At 43.4% G+C, this 20,059-nt stretch overlaps 1 protein-coding gene across 2 annotated transcripts in view; it reads left to right on the top strand.

Moving 5' to 3' along the window:
* MTRF1L (mitochondrial translational release factor 1 like) overlaps positions 1-10,748 on the top strand; it is a 31,246-nt gene extending 20,498 nt beyond the window's left edge. For both annotated transcript variants that reach the window (XM_033939776.1, XM_033939777.1), the window contains exons 6-7: positions 2,594-2,730; positions 8,835-10,748. In XM_033939776.1, the coding sequence (XP_033795667.1) occupies positions 2,594-2,730; positions 8,835-9,038 (341 nt within the window). In that variant the 3' untranslated portion in view covers positions 9,039-10,748. The remainder of the gene's footprint in view (positions 1-2,593; positions 2,731-8,834) is intronic.
* Positions 10,749-20,059: the final 9,311 nt, after the last annotated feature.

Below are 20,059 nucleotides of genomic sequence, written 5' to 3'. Positions count from 1 at the left end.
AAAAAACAACAACTCGTAGCCTCCTCATACAGAGCCCCTTTTTGAGAGCTAAATGCTCTTGCTAATATGGCTGTCGCTCCATCCTTCTATCCTTTTCTTTCATTTTGGTGGCAACTGCCTGAGAAGATTGTATTCTTATGTTCTAATGGTCAGCCACCTTTCAAATGTGGCATATATTGTCTGTCTTGGAGTGGCCTAGTGGTTAGAGCAGCTGCCTCAGCACCCTGAGGTTACGAGTTTGATTCCCACTGCAGCTCATTATTTCTCTGAGCAAGTCACTTTAACACTTCATTGCCCCAGATAACAAAATAAGTACCTGTCTAAAATATGTAAACTGCTTTGATTGTGTAAACCACACAGAAAAAGCGCTATACTACTCTTTACCTTTACCCTTTTCCACTTATGCTTAATGCTGCCACTCCAAAATGTTTAAAAGGGGGGAAAAATAAAATGTCTCTGCTCAAGTCCCTTCTCTCAGTGCTAACACAGTTCCAGTGCTTTTCTTCTGTCTTTAGTCTGGCTATTCTGGCCTCTGTCAGCTCTATATATTTTGGCCTGTCTTCTTAGGCAGCAGGTGTCTTAGAAGTCTGCCCAGGCTGCTTGATCATTAGCAACATTCCAAGTAGAGCTGTAGTGGCTGTATTTGCCTCAATTTATTTGGTTAGTGTCTATAAATTTTAGGTTGCTTTGTGTAGTTGTTGTTCTTCAATAGTGCTGATCCCATGCTGGTGTAAGATGTCCTGTAGGTCCAGTGGTGTACATCTCTCATAGAACTGAGCTTTTGTGGTATGGTGGAGTGGTCACTGTGGATTAGCTGTAAGTTTCCAGTCTCTGGCTCACAAGGTCAGGGGTTTGTATCCCTTTTTCAGTTGCATGATTTCCATTCCCTTTGTTTTGGACTGCTGCCTTCCTCTGCTCTGTATGATGGTGGCTTTATTCTGAGTACTTTGATGTCTGGTTTTTGGGTGGCAAACCTTATAGTAGCATAAGTCCATCTTCCCTGAAACTGGCAGGTAGCTGCTAGTTTCTTAAGGACCTAGGGCTACTCTTGTGGATGTTACACTGACATAGCATGCGTCTATCCTATTTTGGGTCTGGAACCTTACAGACTACTTAATAGCAGTTTTCCAGTTCCTTATTCAAACTAGCTTTCTTTGGCTATTCAGTGGTTTATGCCTGTCTTCTGCTGGTTGACAGCATTTTCATGGGTTGTTTTACCCATTATAGCCCTTACCTCCATCCTTGGGCTTTCTGAACTTCAGACTCTTTCCTGTCTGGATCCTTTCTGCATATCTCGGATTCCGGAGTGGCTCTGCACACTGCTCCCTCCTTTCTTTCAAAGGTGAGCTTTGCCTTCCATGTTACTTAGGATGTCTGGCTTCGCCTTCCTTTCCTCCATCCAGTTCGAGGGAGCAGGACTGGATGTTGCGGTCCATGGATGTGCGCAGGCTCATTTGTGGTATCTGGAGGTCACAAATGAGTTTGTCTTTCTGTCCACCTGTTTGTCCTGGTGGGTCCTGCCCACTGGGGCAAGCTGGCTTCCAAGGCCACCATTTCAAAATTAATTTTATAGGCTATTTCCTCTGCTTACATAGCGACCAGTAAGAAGCCTCCCATTTTGGTGTGGGCTCCTTCTACTGGAGGCATTTCTTCCTCTTGGACTGAGTCCTCGGCAATCTCATTAGAAGAGATTTGCAGAGCTGCTATCTGTTCTTCCTTGCATACTTTCACCTTTTTTTTTTTTTTTTTCCAGATCGAGGTGGCAGCCAAGCAGGATACTGCTTTTGGTTCCTCCGTTTTTGGCTGCTCTGTTACGTCCCACTAGTCCAGGAATAGAGTGGAATTGTACAAGAACGAAAGAGTAGGTTCTTACCTTTACTAATCTTCTTTCTTGCAAATCAACTCTTTTCCTGGAATCCGCCTGGGAGTTGCTGATTTGCTGAATGTATGCCTTTGCAAGTACTAGTAAGCTGGTTTTCTGAGTTTTTGACCAGCTTTTGTAAGAGTTCCATTTGCATGTGCTTAGCACTCTGTCTTGGGGGTCCCTTATCCTGGCACCCCCTTCTGTCAGTGCAGGCTGTCTCTCTGGGGGTTTTTTGTGGTGTTTAGGTTCCTAATGTTTTAATGTTTACCTGTTTCTATTCATGATTGTTCTGATTTCATGTGATGAGCAGATTTGACTTATTTGTCGGGGAGTATCCCCATATCCCTCTCTTTTGCCTGTCCTCTACAGGTATTTCTGGGTGCTTTTGTCATGAACTGGATTCCTGAGGGGCAGTCCTGAGGTAAGAGGGGAGGAGCTCAAGACTCTATATAATGAGACTCCCTACAAAGCTGTCTGGCGACCATAGGAAAATAACCCACTAGTCCAGGAATAGTGTGTGAATTTACACAAAAAGATTAGCAAAGGTAAGAACCTAATCTTTCAATCTCACTCAGTGTCCTTTTTCCAACAGTGACCAATTCAGGTCACAAATACCTGGCAGAGGCACAGTATTTTATGCATGGGTCTGATGTGCAATCTTGTATTGGAGGACTGCTTTAGTGCTATAAATTTTAAAACCAATGTAATGTTCTTTGGCATGATAATCAGGTGTAGTATCTGAGTGTCAACAAGAGAGATCACAGCTTAAGAACAGGGAGAAGGCTCTGAAGATTCTACATGCCAGACTGTACAGCATCAAACTTGAAGAAGAAACGAGCAGAAGAGAGAATGCTAGAAAGATACAGGTAAGAATCCTTATACATATAATTTAGTGCTGTCATATTAATGACCAGGAGAACCTTCCATTCTTTTTTTTTTTTTCTCTTTATATTCTTTATTCCTTTTCAAGCCAACATAAAGTGCAACAGATAATGAACAAATATTTCAAAAAACAGCACTCATTACATTCAAATATAATAATAAGTATATATTACCACCCCCCTCCCTTCCCCCCCCTCCTGGATGTGTTCAACACTCATAGAGAAAATAAAGGGTAATACTAATCATCAAGTCAAACAAAATTTTGTTAATGGGTCCCATTCTTAAAACTCAAATTTGCTGTGAATTAGCACATAAAACGATCCATAAGTTAGGAAGTTGAATTGTTAGAAATAGATAGTACTTAAGAAAACAAAGCAAGTGGGGAAAACATTTAGGAGGTGGGTTTTGAACATACTTTTGTTCCAGCATCGATTTGTGGAAGGGATTGATAGGTTCTTACATTAAATATTGTGGACAATTTCATAAAGTGATTATGTAGTTGAGTAGCATTTTTACACATGCAAAATATTGCTTTTTCCTCACCACAGCTAAATATAGATATGTTTTGAAAGATGCATACTTCTGGCCATTTCTAAAAACATTTTATTCGCTAACTCTTGTATTTCAGTTTACTTTTTAAAAAAATTTATTGTTAATCACGTCGATCTTCCTTTGGTTGAAGATCCGGTATATAAGGTTAAGTTTTAGTTTAGTTTAGCATATCCAGAGGTAGGATTGGGCAGGATAACCTGAAGATTGTAGTTTCAGTTGTATGGGGGCCCTTTTATTAAATCATGTTAGGCTATTAATGCACAGGTTAGCACATATTAACAAGTAACACACAAACGTGTTAACTTAAGCAATATTTTTTTACTGTTAGTCACATTAAGGGACAATTTGGGGCTTGGGTGCAGAGGAGGCACAGACAGTGTTTGGCACTTAGCATGCAGCAAGTTTATAGTTTATTATTTCTATTCTGCCTTAAACCTAGGGAGATTTCAAAAAACACACACAATTAAAAACGAACACTTGCACACAGCAGCTTCCACAAGAGAAACAAATCAATTCTGAAAGCAAGTAACTCAAAGTTGCTTTCATCAAGCAAAACAAATGGTGCTTTAACAGTTTCTTAAGTGTGAATGTCTGCTTAATGATTAAGAGCCAGAGGCAGCTTGTTCTGTTCAGTGGGTCCAGTGTATGAAAAGGAGCTCTTCCTTATCGCATCTATTGAAGAGTAGGCACTACCTACCACTCCAGAGGAAGTGCAGTGTGTTAATGTGCAGTTAGTGTTTGACCACTTACTGCCTCCTAACTAGGAAACACTAAGTAGTGGTTAGAGCTATAGCCTCATAACCCTGAGGTTGTGGGTTCAAATCCCATGCTGCTCCTTGTGACCCTGGGCAAGTCGCTCAATCCTCCATTGCCCCAGGTACATTAGATAGATTGTGAGACCACCGGGACAGGTAGGGAAAATGCTTGATTACCTGATTGTAAACCACCTAGATAACCTTGCTGGCCGGCTGCTGCCACACCTGCTTTAGAGGGCGAGGGGGTGGGTCAGTCGGGAAGTTCTGGTGTCTGGCTTCCCCCCTGGCCTCCCGCTGCTGTCCGACTTTCCCCCTGGCCTCCCGCGCATTCATTTACCTAATATCAGCAGCCTGCAGAGAAGATCGCCGGTGCTAGCGATCTTTCCAAGCTGCCATAGGCCTTCGGAGCTGTTTCCTCTGCCACGATCCTGCCTCTAATGTCAGAAGAAGGGCGGGACTGCGGCAGAGGAAACAGCTCCGAAGACTTATGGCAGCTTGCTAAGATCGCTAGCACTGGCGATCTTCTTTGCAGGCTGCTGATATTAGGTAAATGAATGTGCGGAAGGCCAGGGGGAACATGCAGGCCTTCCGGGGGGGGGGGGGTGCAGGCCTTAGGGATTGTGGTGCAGGCTTTCAGGGGTGGGGTGCAGGCCTTCAGGGGGAACAGGCAGGCATTCGGGAGGGGGGGGACAGACCTTCAGGGGAGGGGGGCCCTGGTGTAGAAGTACACAGAGGGAGGAAAGTGGGTTCAAAGAGACGTGCATATGCCGGACTTTGTGGGGGAAGAAATAATGGGTCTAAACAGAGGAGAGGGAGAGAGATGGACAATGGGATTTAGGGAGGGAAGGAACAGAAAGGGAGAGAAGTTAGACACAAGGGATGATTGTGGAGGGGGGATAGAGATACTGGATAGGAGGGTAGTTGGGAAAAGAAAGAGAGATGGTGGGGACTGTGGGATGGTGGGGAAGGAAGGAGAGATGCTGGATGAAAGGTGGATCTGTGGATGGAGACGAAAAAAGGAAAGATGCCAGACCTCCGGGGGAGGGAAGGGAAACGGAAGGGAGGACAGAGATAGAAGATGGATGGTAACCATGGAGAAAGAAGAAAGAAGGAGGCCCTGGCAAGCAAGTTGTCAGAAGACAGCCAGAGCCTGGGACCAACAAGATTTGAATAATGACCAGACAACAAAAGGTAGAAAAAAATCATTTTATTTTCTGTTTTGTGATTATAATATGTCGGATTTGAAATGTGTATCCTGCCAGAGCTGGTGTTAGACCGTAAACGTGAGCTAGGATTTAAGAGAGAGGAAAAGTCTTTTTTGTTTATTTCATTTACACGACAGTGCCAGTGTAGTTAGGAGAAGGCAAAGGGGGTGAAAAGGCTATAAAATAAACCCACCAGGATGTTTGAAAAAAACACCCAATTGGGCAGGAAAATCACATCGAAAAATCAATTCAATAGGCTGAATCGAATCAAATTTTTTTTTTCCTGAATCGGGCAGCACTACTACAGATCTCAAAAATTCCCATTGTACAAAATGACAATTTTGAAGGTTAAGGCTAAGGCTTCTTTGCCCCAAGGAAGACATTTGCTGGCAATTTTTGATGCAGTTCCCTTAGGAATTCCAACAAAAAATCACAACAGTGCTCCTTTATTTGCTCTTCCGAAAAGCGCTCAATTTTAGAATCGTGCAACAGTAAGCGGAATTCAATGCCAAAAATTAATAGCTGCTAGGGTTAGAAGGTTAGATCTGTTTTCTAGATCAAAAGCCATTGTTGCTCCCCACAACGTAAATGTGGTTGGTTGCACAATTCGTTGAATCATGTTTTGACACCTAGTTAAAGTTCAGTCAGCAACTTAACAGGACTCGTTTTGTCCGACTTGAATAATTTGTCATGCTATTCAGTTCCTGTAATATGGGGACGTAAAAACAGCAAATAAAGTTTAGTCTTTGCTAAACTGAACATCTGATACAGTAGATCAGTGATGTCACGCAGCTCGTCTTTGACGGTCTGAAAATGATGCTTCAGTTCGACATATTGATTAAGGACTCAATGCAGGGACTAAAGACAGCCAAAGAGTGTCTGACAACTTCAAAATCTTAAGTGGTTCTTCGCCAACTTTTAATGTATTCGAATAGTCTCTTGTATTTCAACTGGCGAATGGAACTGTGAGCAAACCAATAGGTTTCTGATATCATGAATTCATTGTTCTTGGTATCACCTTCAGCACATGAAATTAACTTAGCTGAATTGAATGACATATATACTTTGGGGCAAATTCTATAAACAGCATCTCGATTGTAGGCAGCGGTAAGCATCCTACTGCTGTCTAACTAGCCAATTGGGATGCACCGTAGGAGTCTGCATGGGTGCAGAGAGACGCATCGGGACACTTAAGCTCACCTAAGGCTGGGCGTGGACATGGTTTCACCCAGAAGTAACAAAATGGCAGCCTACATTTCAAATAGACACAGATGCAGAGCTGATTGCAGCAAGGATATCTCCCTGTTGCAATCAGCTGATGGCTGCAGCAGGGAAAAAAGAACTTTAACCGCAAAGTCAGCAGCTCGCTACCTCCTGCCACCAGCCCCGAACCCTCCTGCAAATGTCTGTGACAGCAGGGATGTCTACTCCCTCTTGTCACCACCCCAGAAGCCCCTTGCGAATGTCCATGGCAAGAGATGCCCATTCCTTCATGCTGCCACCTCCAAGCCCCCTGACAAATCCCCTGGTAGAAGGGATGCCCACTCCCTCCTGCTACTGAGTCCTCCACACCCTTGTACCTTTTTAAGGTGAAAGTTCAGCTGGAGGGATGCATACTCCTGCAGCTGGTAGGCTCACCACACCAAAATGGTGGGCCTTCACCCTTCAGGAATGCACCAGGGGAGGGAAGAGACTCAGGCCGCTAAACAACCAAGGGATAAAAGGGGCTCTCGGGGAAAATGTACATAGTGGAGAGATTAAATGAATTATTTGCCTTGGTCTTCACTGAGGAAGATGTGGGGGAGATACTGGTGCCAGAAATTGTATTCAATTCTGATGAATCAGAGAAACTTGTACAAATCTCTGTAACACTGGATGATGTAATGGGTCAATTTGACAAACTGAACAGTAGCAAATCACCTGGACCGGATGGTATACATCCCAGCGTGCTGATAGAATTGAAAAATGAAGTTGCAGAGCTGTTAGTCATTTGTAATTTTTATTTAAATACCAGCATAATACAGGAAGACTAGAGGGTGGCCAATTTGATACCAATTTTTTAAAAGAGTTCCAGAGGTGATCCAGAAAATTATTGACCGGTGAGTCTGACGTTGGTGCCAGTAAAAATGGTAGAGATTATTATAAAGAACAAAATGACAGAACATAACAGAACATATATGTAAGCATGGATTAATGATAGCCCTAGCTTTTCTTCAGGATAGGCTTGATGATGGCCTGGCAATTGATTCCCTTAAAGTGCAGGTGGTAGGCCACTTGTGCATTAGGGCTCAAGTGGAGATAATTTCTTTGGCTTCCCATCCTAATGTAGCCAGATTTTTGTAGGGAGCATTGTGGCTGCATCCTCCTGTGTCACAGCTGTTCCTGACGTGGACTCTTAACATTGTCTTGTGAGCCCTTACAAGAGGTGTTGCTGATGGATCTTACTGTTAAGATGGCTTTTGTAGTAGCTATTTCCTCAGTGAGAAGGGTCTCGGCGCTCCAGGCTGTCATGCGGAGAGCCTTTCCTCAGATTTACTCTTGGCCTTCCACATAAATCGGAAAGTCCAACTGCCCGCAATCCATGCCATGGGTTAAAAAGGACAAAGTTGGCTTCCATTTCAAGATAAAAGTGCATGGATGTTTCTTCAGTGTATATAGAGTTTGGTAAGCAATCACTGATTTCTTTGATAGCACACTCTACAAAGAGTATAGCTTCTTCATGGGTGGAGTCCTGGACAGTGCCACCCAAGGAGGTTTGTAGGGCAGCTACATGTACCATCCTCCATAATTTAACAAAGTTTTATATGGTGGATATAGTGGCACATCTGGATGCTACTTTTGGGTCCTTAGTGCTAGCAGCAGCCTCTTCTACCCTATCTTAGACTCAGGGGTCTCTGCTTTGATACGTCCCACTTGGTCAAGACTCCTATGCCTTTTACAGTATCGATAATCATCTTTCTAGTAGAAAGGCATAGGAGTCTTGAGGGCCCACCCTTTCAAGTTTCAGTGCAGTCTACTTAACTGTCTCAGACATGTATGCATTTTGAGATGTTTATCCTGCTGTTGTCAAACAGTTCTAAAGAGTAATGAGATAACTCTATTGCTAAAACAAAAATGAGAGCTTGTGAGAACTACATCAGTGTTGGTATTGGTTGCACTCAGGTTGGTGGATAATTCTGTTCCACCTTATTTTCTGTTATGTTCCTATTGACATTGCTTTCGTGGATTGCATTTGTTAAGAGCAGGGCAGATTGGCTTTGGCAGGGAGTTTCCCCATGCCCATCTTTTTTTTTTTTTAGTCCTCCTCTTATACAAACTGAGGAGCTACAACACAGCCCAGAGTTACAGGAGGTGGAGCTGAAAAAAATTACATGATGCCTTCTACACAACTCACAATTAGAGGTGAATAACCCATTGGTTCATGACTCGTATGCCTTTCTACTAAAAGATTATTGAGGTACGAACCTAATCTTCCCTTATCTCAAGTCAAGGATGGCCATTTGGCATTTTGTGAATTTGCAAGAGTTTGTAATTCTTCAGTGTTGTAAATCACCATTTTTATTGCATGTTTGACAGATTGGAAGCAAAGGAAGATCTGAGAAGATCAGGACGTACAACTTTCCTCAGGGCCGGATCACTGACCACAGAATTGGCTTCTCCTTGCACGACATTAACCGATTCATGTATGGGGAAGAGTTACTACATGAATTAATACAGTGTTTGAAAGAGTGTGCAGATTATGAATCTCTAATAGAAGTTCTTTCAGAAAATGCAGACTGATTTCTGACCTCTTGTGTTTGGGGAACTTGTTGAAATACACACATTTTATCTAAGAAAGGAGAAAAAAATCCACCAGAATTGTGGCAGAAAATAGCTGATGGTTACAACACACAGGATTTAATAATTTATACATGTATTTTTCAAGTCTGGAAGAAATATTTAAAGGCCCAGTGCTATTAAGGAATGCCTGCTGTTAGTAGATGTTTAAAGCTTTTTTTTTTTTTTTTAAATCCTTAGTAGCTGCAAGATTATAATCAACAGATACTCATTTTTTGCAACTGGAATCTTCAGAGATTTGTTGACTGCAATATTACTCTAGCCCTAGGACAACACATAGAGGCCACTAAGAGATGCTGACATTTCTGGAGTACAGAAAGTTAAAGAGAATCTTGAGCAAGAACTTCCCAGCAAGACAGCTATGAAACAATTGTAAGACCATTGCAATTAAGAAATGATTACTATATGTCAAGTCTTTTTTGAAGAATTAATATTTTGGTACAAGTAAAAAAAATTTTAAATTTAACAGCCGGCCTTTGTGGAAATGAACTGTTATAGCAGTTTTGGGAAATGAACATGAGAAATTAACTATGAAAACACACATGTTTGTGCTAAACAATCTGCTATAGAAATTTATTAAAAATAGCATCAACTTAATTTCAGTAGTTTATACATATTAGAATTGTGTGTATCTCCTTCATGCAGTTAAATATTTTTTCCTAGGCTTTTTTCTCTTTTTTAATATCTGTGGACATCTTACTTTGATTGTACCAGCATTTTTGCTATTCCAAAGGGACATTTTTATGCCAGAACCCCTTTAATTTCAGCAGAGCTCAGTCTGATTTTTGTTCTGATATGAAACATCAACATAAAAAACTTTCTACAGAGACATTATATGAGAAAAGGTACGATAATGTTTTCTTTAGCAAGTGAATTCATCTGGGACACAGCTCAAGCCAAGGCAAGTAATTTGTTTTGTTTTTTTACTTCTCTAAACCTTTTTTTCATCCTGCAATTTTTCAGTAAGCAGTAAATGTGACACATGTTCACCAAACAGATAATTGAAGAATTTCAGTTATATCAAGACACATAAATCTAGAAATGATAATTCCCTGGAAGTTTTGAGTTAAGAGAAAAACAAAACAGGGAAAAAATAGAAGAAATGAGAAAATTGTGCAACACTAATTGGATATAAGTGGTATATAAATAAATAAAATCAATAAAACTTGAGTAACAATATAATATGTGTATAGAAATTAAGGGCCTAGTATTCAAAACAATTTAAATAACCAGGAGTGACTCGTGGCTGTTAATTGTCTGTCTAGTGTTAACTGGGTATTTTCAGTGCTACTTACCCAAATAGTGCCCAACCTGAAACCAGCTATTTTGGGGTGTTCTGGGAAAGAGTCGGCACGTAGCCAGTTAAGAATATATTTTCAGCACTTAAATGGATAAAATAAAGACATAAATAGGACTGCATAAAACACAGTCCTATATTTGTGTAGTTCATAGCCAAATATTGTACTTAACCAGCTATGTTTTTGCCAGCTCTACATACCTAGAAATTCAGTGCTGGAGCCCAAAGAGGACCCGACATTGAATTTTCAGGTATAATGCTGGCAACAGTCAGCAAAACACTGATCACTGCTTGCTGAATATCAAGCCTTAAATGTGTTTGTTGAACAATTTAATAAAGACATCTGCACAACATGATATGAAAAGAATTTGAGAAAACACACCTTATTATTCATGCCAGATGACTGAGTTACATCCCCCTACCAGCAGATGGAGACAGAAAAAAAGCTCAAATCTGTCTTCACTCTCCTTTTAGGGGGATTGTACTACTTTCAGCTCCTCAGTAGGTCTCTATCTTTGGCTGATGGAACAGTCACGTGACCTAATGCAGCAACTCCAAGTAGGCTGCTCCCAGGAAGGCTATGGGTACAGGTTCCTATAAAGAATCTAAGGGTACTCCAAGCAGTAATCCTTTGGAGCTGATTTCTCTCCTTCACTGGGATCAACTCAGTTGGAGGTGGAGGTCTTGAGTTCCTCTAGCAATGAGTCCAGTACTTGGTAGTCCTCAGTGGGTTTTCACCCTTTGTGGGGCATGCAACAGGAGCTAATGACAGCTTACTCTCCCTCTATCTGTGGAAAGCAATAGGGAAATGGTCCACTGAAGGGCGAGCTTCAGGAATAAGATTAGACTAGAAAGAAGATTACCAAGATAATAACCTAATCTTGTCTTCTAGTGCGACAGACACTTTATTCCTAACATGTGTGATGTATCAAAGCAGTGCCGCGAGTTTAGGGCAGGACAGATTATCCAAATGTGGAGTCCTTTCTGTCTGCTAAGTCCATTCTGTAAAACTTCATGAATGTATTTAGAGAGGACCGTGTGGCCATCCTTTAGATTTCTTACGGGGTTATCACTGAAGATCCCACTCACGAGGAAGCCACATTCTAGTGGAGTGTGCCTTGACAGATATAGGAAGACACTTTCCACTTCTGATATAGGCTGAAGAAATGATCATACAGATCCATCGTGAAATGGTATTTTTTAGGCTGGTCGTCCTTTATGGGCAGCCCCCCGCAGATACAAAAAGATGATCCCATAGGTAAAATTTGTTCATAATTTCTAGATACTGCAGTTAAACTCTGCACCCATCCAAAAGTTTCAGCATCTTATCACTCTTCCTCGATCCCAAGGGAATTAAGGCAGGCAAGCACACTTCTTGGTTGATATGGAAGCTGGAAACTACTTTCAGTAAGAAAGATGACTATATGCAGGACCATGCCTGAATCCAAAATCCTGAGGAAGGGATCTGCATGATGATGACTGCAGTTCTGACATTCGTCAGGCTGCTGTAATTGCCAGCAAAAACACTTTTGATTGTAACAGTGGTTCCCAAAACTGTCCTGGGGGACCCCCAGCCAGTCAGGTTTTCAAGATATCCCTAATGAATATGCATGAGAGAGATTTGCATACCTGTCACTTCCATTATATGCAAATCTCTCTCATGCATATTCATTAGGGATATCTTGAAAACCTGACTGGCTGGGGGTCCCCCAGGACAGGTTTGGGAACCACTGGATTGTAAGATCCATCAGAGAACATTGCTCTAGAGCAGGGCTAGGGAACTCCAGTCCTCGAGAGCCGTATTCCAGTTGGGTTTTCAGGGTTTCCCCAATGTATATGCATTGAAAGCAGTGCATGCAAATAGATCTCATGCATATTCATTGGGGAAATCCTGAAAATACGGCTCTCGAGGACCGGAGTTCCCTACCCCTGCTCTAGAGCAAGGGTGACAAATTCAATTACATAAGGGGCCGAAATTTAACACATAAGCTAAGTTGCAGGCCACATTTTTTTATTAAGCTACTTAGGGGGCCTTTAATTAAGGTACGCTAACCGATTTAGCATGTGCTAAAGATTAGCACACGCTAAATGCACACCTTAATAAAAGGACCTCTTAGTCTTAGAAGTATAGGGTTACAACCTCTCCAACCCCATGCCGGCTGTGTGATGTAAACAAAATAAATAGACTTTTCCTCTCTCTTTTAGGTCCTAGTTCATGCTTGCTGTCGAACACCAGCTCTGGCAGGATACACATTTCAAATCTGACATATTGTAATCACAAATTATTTTTTCTACTTTTTATTGTTTAGTCATTATTCAAATCATGGTCCCAGGCTCTGGTTGTCTTCTGATAACTCGCATGCCAGGGCCTCCTGCCCATTTGTCATTTCCTTCTTTCTCCATGCTAACCATCTATCTTCCATCTCTGTCCTCCCCTTCCGTTTCTCTTCCCTCCCCCGGAGGTCTGACATCTTTCTTTTATTTCGGCTCCATCCCCACAGCTGCAGCGATGGAACCCACCATCTCTCTTTTTCTCAACTACCCTTTCATTGAGCATCTCTCCCTCCTTCCCCAGTGTCCACCAGCTCTCCCTTTCTCTTCTCAACTACCCTCCTATCCAATATCGCTATCACCCCCACACCATCCCTTGTGTCCAGCTTCTTTTCCTTTCTATTCCTTCACTCCCTCCATCCCATTGTCCACCATCTCTCCTCTGTTTTAGACCCATTATTTCTTCCCCTCCCCCATCCTCAGTCCAGCATATGCACGTGTCTTTGGACCCCTCCTTCCCTCCCTCCCTCCATGTAATTCTACATCAGGGCCTGCCCCCCGATGGCCTGCATGTTTTGCCCCCTTCTTTCTAGCATCTTCCGGCTTCCTGATCTCACCTTCAAAGCAGCCTCCAGAGGAATGCCGGTCAGCTATAGCAATCCTAGCAGGCTACCGTCAGCCTCTGCAGCATGTTTCCTCTGCCATGTTCCCACCCCTTCTCTGACGTACAGGAACATGCTGTGGAGGCTACGGCAGCCTGCTAAGATCGTTATAGCCGACCAGCAATCCTCTGCAGGCTGCTTTAAAGGTGAGACTGGGAACGCGGGAGAGAGATGGTGGACAATGAGATGGAGGAAGGGAAAGAACGGTATTTTCTCACAGGCCAAATTTGGCACCTCTGCTCTAGAGGTTCATAGGACCAGATTAAGACTCCATGCCGGAAAAGGCTGATGCACCTAAGGACAGAGACATAACGCGCCCTTCAAAAACCTGCCCAGATCTGGATGTACGGCTATGGTGCTCTCATTAACCTTAGGCCCAAAACATGAGATCCCCGCAATCCAAACGTTCGGGGTGCCAACCGCTAGGCTTTTTATACCTTCCTGCAAGGCAGCAAGCACCATCAATATTAGTGTTGAGCTCAGGTCCTCCTCTGAGTGCACCAAAAGTGGAAGCACTTCCAGGCTTTTGCATGTGCACCTAGAGTCATTTTCTTCCTACATCTCCGTCCAAATAGCCATAACGTATTAGCGCTGTGCGTGCAAGAGCCATGACGTAAGACCAATTGGACCTTGTGTGAGCAATCGCTGATGAAAGGGAAGACTAGGTCTGCATACCATAGTCGTCTTGGCTAATCTAGTGCTACAAGAATCATCAGCTCTTGGTGTGTCATAATCCTGTGCTGTAGTCTGCCTATCATGGAGGGAAGACGTAAAGAAGTCCTGCTGTTGGTCAATGTTACACCAGTGCTTCCAGATCTTCACTTCCTGGCTCGTATCTTCAGACAAGGAACTGATCCACCTTGTTGGCCACTGATGCCATCAGATTGAATGTTGGGTGCCACCCCCAACTCACGATGCAGATGAACGTTTCCTGTGACAGTGACCATGCCCCAGGATCCAGGGTCTTCCAACTGAGAAAATCCACTTGCACATTGTCCATGGCTGCCACATGTGCTACCAAGTGCTGGGCCTTCACCCATTGAAACAGCATCTGTGCTTCCAAGCATTCTTGGTGCCGTCCTGGTGGTTGACATAGGCTACCGCTGTTGTGTTGTCTGAGAAAACTCAAACCGCTTTGCAGCATGCTCCTGAATGCCTAAAGCACCAGGCGGATAGCTTGAAGTTACAAACGGTTGATTGACTACTTCCTGTGAGAAGGGGACCAGTGTCCCTGTACCTGTCGCCTTTCGCAGTATGCACCCCAGCCGTATAGACTAGAATCTGTCATCAGGGTGACCCATGCAGCGATGTGAAGGGGAACTCCTATGTTGAGGTACTGAAGCTCCAACTATCAGGCTAGACTGCGATGTGTTTCCACTGTCCAAGGTATCTGCTGCAGGTACCAGTGGGAGAGGAGTGCATTTTTGAGCAGACGCAAGTGTGCCTTTGCCCAGGGGACCATGCCCATGGTCGCAACAATTGATCACAGCACCTGCAAATAATGCTAGGCCGTTGGAGCTGTCTCGATCCAAAACTCCCATATCTGACATTGAAGCTTCTCTCTGTGGGCTTCCGGGAGGAACACCTTGTTCTCCCTTGTGTTGAACCACACTCCCAAATATTCCAAGATCTTTATCAGCTCCAGGTGGCTTTTCAGAAAGTTGACCACCCAGCCCAGCTTCTGCAGCATCTGAATCACTGAACAGCTAGCATACCTTCTGATTCGGACTGGCTTTTATCAGCCAATCATCCATATATGGATGTACTGTACTTGTATACTTACTCTGCGCAGATGTGCTTCAACTACAACTATCACCTTGGTGAAGGTCCATGGCACTGTAGCCAGCCCAAAGGGTAGCATAAAAACTTCCTTTACTCTGGAAAAATGGGAATGTGCATAGGCCTCCATCAGATCCAGTGAGGTGAGAAATTCCTCTAGCACCACTAAAACAATCACTGACCACATCCAGCAATGGGGTATCTTGAGGGCCGCATTTACCACTTTGAGATTTAGAATCGGCATCCAGTCTTCTGAGTCTTTTTTGGGCATCATGAAGTATATAGAGTATTGGCTGGAGCCCAAATCTTCCTCTGGTACAGGCTTTATGGCTTCCAGATCCAGCAGCCACTGCACTGTTGGTCAGACTTTGACTGCTTTCTATGGCTTCCCAGCCAGTGAGTCCAGAAAAAGGTCCGGGAGGGGACGAAAGAACTCAAGCTTGTAACATAGTAAATGATGGCAGATAAAGACCTGCACGATCCAAGCAGTCTGTCCATTAGTTAAGCACATTATAAATTCATGATTAAATTAACTTGCCTTTTTTCTTTGATATTTCTGGGCCATAGACCATAAAATTCACCTGGTATTGTTCTAGGTTCCAACTGCTGGAGTTGCCGTCCAAGCTCATTCCAGCCTGTCCAACCATCCCATTATTTGCAGGATCCCTACCATAAAGTTTGGCCAGTAATTTCCTCATGTTCCAAGTTAGTGGAGTTCCCATTGCCCTCCCCAACCCATCCTACACTAAATCACCATATATTGTGCTCCTCCTATATATTGTCTAGCACCCAGTGGTATGTAGTGATATCTGCCAATTCTTCCCAAAAGGCTGATAACCTCCCGCCAATGCATGGAGACTCGGCTTATGGCTTGGTGTCATAACTGCTTCTTGGTAGTTGTGGTGGAGTGGGATCCTGAAAATTGGAGCACCTGGCCCCTCCAAATCTTTGGAGCCTTGAAAAGATCTCTTACCCGAAAAGCCTCAGAACTGGCAAAATCATTTGATGGTCCGAAATTATTGCGACCCAACCGCAGGGGCTCGAGGTCTGTCTGGTAAAAACGTTCGCTTGCGATCCTGCACACTTGGCCATAAGATCATCCAGACCTTTCCCAAAGAGTAAATGTCTCTTAAATGGGAATTTACTCACGGTCACTTTGGAAGAAGAATTCCCCCACCACCACCACTCTCTGATCCATAGCATTCTGCAGGCAGAACTGGAATAAGCAGAGATTTTGCCCATGACTCTGAAAAGATCATAAAGAGCATCAGCTACATAATCCACTCCAGACATGAGAAACTGGTGGTCACACCCAGAAATTGCCTCCGAGTTACAGCACAATTTGAAGTAGTAAACCCAGGCGACAAAAGACGCTACTTTTAAATCTGAGGCCGTGACCTCGAAGAGCTTCTTATGAACAAAATCCAGCCTGTGGTCCTGGGTATCTTTTAATACCAGGCTGCCTTCACTGGGAAGGGAGGTACACTTAATAATCTGCACCACCAGGGAATCTACTTTCAGTGGAACAAAGAGCTGGTTAAAATCTAATCTAATCCTTAGGTTTGTATACCGCATCATCTCCACATTCGTAGAGCTCGGCGCGGTTTACATTAGAAGAAATAGGAACTACAATAGAGGGTTAAAGATAAAAGTGTGAAGAAAATTTGGGGACTTGGGATGCCAAGATATAAGAGTATCCTTGATTCCTAAGTTGGAGGGAGACTTACATATTTGAGAAAAGCCAGGTTTTCAGATGTTTGCGGAAAACTGGGAGAGAGCTCAAGTTCCAAAGAGGGGAGGTAAGGTTGTTCCAAAGCTCAGTGATTTTAAAGAGAAGGGAGGTCCCTAGCTTTCCAGTGTGTGAAATGCCTTTTAGCGAGGGGAAGGATAGTTTTAATTTGTGGGAGGATCTGGTGGTATTAGGGTTAGAGGAATTCCAAGAAAGCATTCATCGGGTAGAGTTGCCATAGCTTTGGCTACCCAAAGGGGCCTCTCCAAGACATCCCAATGGTCCGTGAGCATTTTTGTAATATCTTGAGAGGGAGAGCAGGTCTGTGATTTTATGCTGCTCATAAGCATTGTATAGAGGACTGTGGAGTTTCTATCTTTAATTCTTGGAGGGATTCTGTGATCACCTCCAAAAGCACAAAAAATTTGAACAGCACAGTCGGGTCCTCTCCGAGTTCAGGAGCCTCCACCAGATCTGGGCACACTAGATATGAAGCAGCATCTCCTACTACAAGGACCCTGACTGAGAAAGTAAAGGCATTGAAATAGAGCCCTCTTCATCCTCAGACTGGACCTCCCTGTCCTGTACATGGCACTGTTGCTGGGTAGATGCACTCTTTGTGGGTGAGGAATCCCCAATGCCAGCATGGCCATGATCCCCAAGAATTCGATGCGGCCCTTATTAATCATGTACACTTCAAATATCATATTGATGAATTAAGGGAGGAAACCCCTGTCCAGGACATCCAGATGGCCCCTGTGAACGCTAAGCTCCTTTCTGGGGTTTTGCGGCAGTGCCATGGATGCACTTGCACTGCTCCTTGGCTCAAACCTGGACTTTTTCCCTGGCCCAGGCATCATCTGGAACTAACCCCCCCCCCTCCTCCAACAAGGAACTAGAGGAGGCTAAGCCAGTGGCTCCCACCCCCCTTCACGCACCGCATGGCATGTGGGATGCGGACAATCAGTCAGCTATCACAAATTTGGCTTGAATCTAAGGTATCCTGGCCTGAGTTCATCATACCTGTTTTTAAGCTGGCACTAACCCCCCTCCCCCAATAAACTAGAGGAGGCTAAGCCAGCGGCTCCCACCCCCTTCATGCACCGTGTGGCATGTGGGACAGTCAGTCAACTATCCATCACAAATTTGGCTTGAATCTAAGGTATCCTGGTTTGAGTTCATCATACCTGTTTATAAGCAAAATCGAGGTGTTTTGAGGCAGATAGAGGCTTTTATTTTCAAATTGGGAAATCCAAGATGGCAGCCAAGGCAGTGATTTTAACATAATATAAAAACTCACTTTTATACCGCAATTACTGCTAAGTTCTATGCAGTCCACAAAAGGTTACGAGTTCAAAAGATGAGCAAGAAAGGCTGAGCATGCCTAATTTTCAAAGAGTTCAGTAAAAAGATACGTTTTTAAAGCATGTTGAAATTGTGGATAAGAATCAGCCAACATAATTAAGAAATTCAAATCCTTAACCCATAGTGCCGCTTGAAAGGACAGCAGACGTTGAAATTTTTTAAAATTTACAACCCTTAGCAGATGGAAAAGAGAATAGTACGTGTGATTACTTGGAATGTTTGGAATTATTAAATGTAAATGATTCCAAGAGATATTCTGGGATTAAGCCTGCCAATACTGTAAAACAGAAACATCCAAACTTAATCCGCGCATCAATCGGTAGCCAATGCAATTGAAGATATTAAGGTCTAATATGATCATACTACTTCAGATTATAGATCAAATGAACCACTGCATTCTAAATAATGGCAGTTTCTGCAGATTTGTTTGTGCTCCATCAAGATGCATGATGTTGCAATAGTGAAGTTGGCTCAAAACCAAAGCGTGCACTAGCAATCGAAATGAGTTTATGTCAAAATATGATCTTATGGTTCTCAGTTTCCACTGTGTGCTGAGCGCTGCAAACAGCTTATAGGGAGAACTTCTGTCTCAACAAGCCTGGAATCTGGACTGCTTGTGTCTTCAGATTGCCACTCAGGCACAGTGAACTGGCCAAAGATCTCAACCCCCACCATACCTCGTGCACGCAAACGGGGGAAGGAAAGCAGTTGGCCCCGATCCTGGAAAAACCACCACGGAGACATTCAGCCTGCACTCAAACCCACTGTGGATGAAACTGGGGCAAGCCTTGGTCCCTGAGCTTTTAATGCAGTCTATCCAAGTGAGTGTACTGCAAAGAGGTCTGCCCCTTAGAAGCAGACCCTCTACCTCAGAGTCTGTGCTCTCCCACAGCCAGAGATGCCCCCCCCCCCTAATTTAGGATCCTTACAGCACTGAAAAGCCTTGCAAATGATAAGTAAAAACTGAATTTAATAGAAAAATACATGAGCAGAAATGACAAGTTCCTACCATCTTGCTTGTAGCGAGACAACTGAGGAACTGGAGAGGAGACATGAGGCTCTGTAGAAGAGTTCTCATGAGAAAGGATTGACTACACACAGGTCAGGAATAATGTGTTTGTCGCCCTAGAAACTCTGGTCCAATCCCAGCATACCTTGCCTTCTTTGATTTTTGAGTTGGTGCAGTGGCTGTTCTGCACTGTACGATAAAAGATGAAAACTGAATATCTGAGTGGAGGATGTATGAATGGGATGCTGTGGCAGATTGTGAGGGAGATTTTTACAGAGCAGAGGGATAGATGCTGCTATGCAGAGTGAAGTTGAGAAACGGGGGGGGAGGAGGGATTTCATTCTGATCTTTTCCTCACTTAGGGCTTGGGACTCTTATCTATCACGAATGAAAGGTTTGCATTCATTGCCTTTGTTATATGCAAACCTTTCATGTACATTCATGGATATCCTGAAAACCAGAATGCCAAATTATATTCTTGGGACTGGGTTGAGAGAAACATTTCAATTATTGAATTGTATTTGATCCTAGAGGAAAGGGGGCAGGGGCCACAAAAAAAAAAAAAAAATGATCCAGGGTACCACAGCCTAAGCTAGCCCTGATTCTTCCCAATGTACATCACTGCGTATTTGTCCACATTGTTTCATCTGCCATTTGGATGCCCTGTCTTCTAACTTCCTGCAAGTTTTTACAGTCTGCATGTTTTAATAACTTTTAATAGTTTAGTGCCATCCACAAATTTAGGGCCCCTTTTACAAAGCCACAATAGTGATTCTCCTGTGGCCCATTCAATTCCTATCAGTTTTAGTGCATTGGCTCTGAGAGAATTCCTACTGCAGCTTTGTAAAAGGG

This window comes from Geotrypetes seraphini, chromosome 3, assembly GCF_902459505.1.
Source record: "Geotrypetes seraphini chromosome 3, aGeoSer1.1, whole genome shotgun sequence".
Lineage (NCBI taxonomy): Eukaryota > Metazoa > Chordata > Amphibia > Gymnophiona > Dermophiidae > Geotrypetes > Geotrypetes seraphini.
Note: the sequence above shows the minus strand (reverse complement) of the source record. Positions and strands in the feature narration are given on the sequence as shown.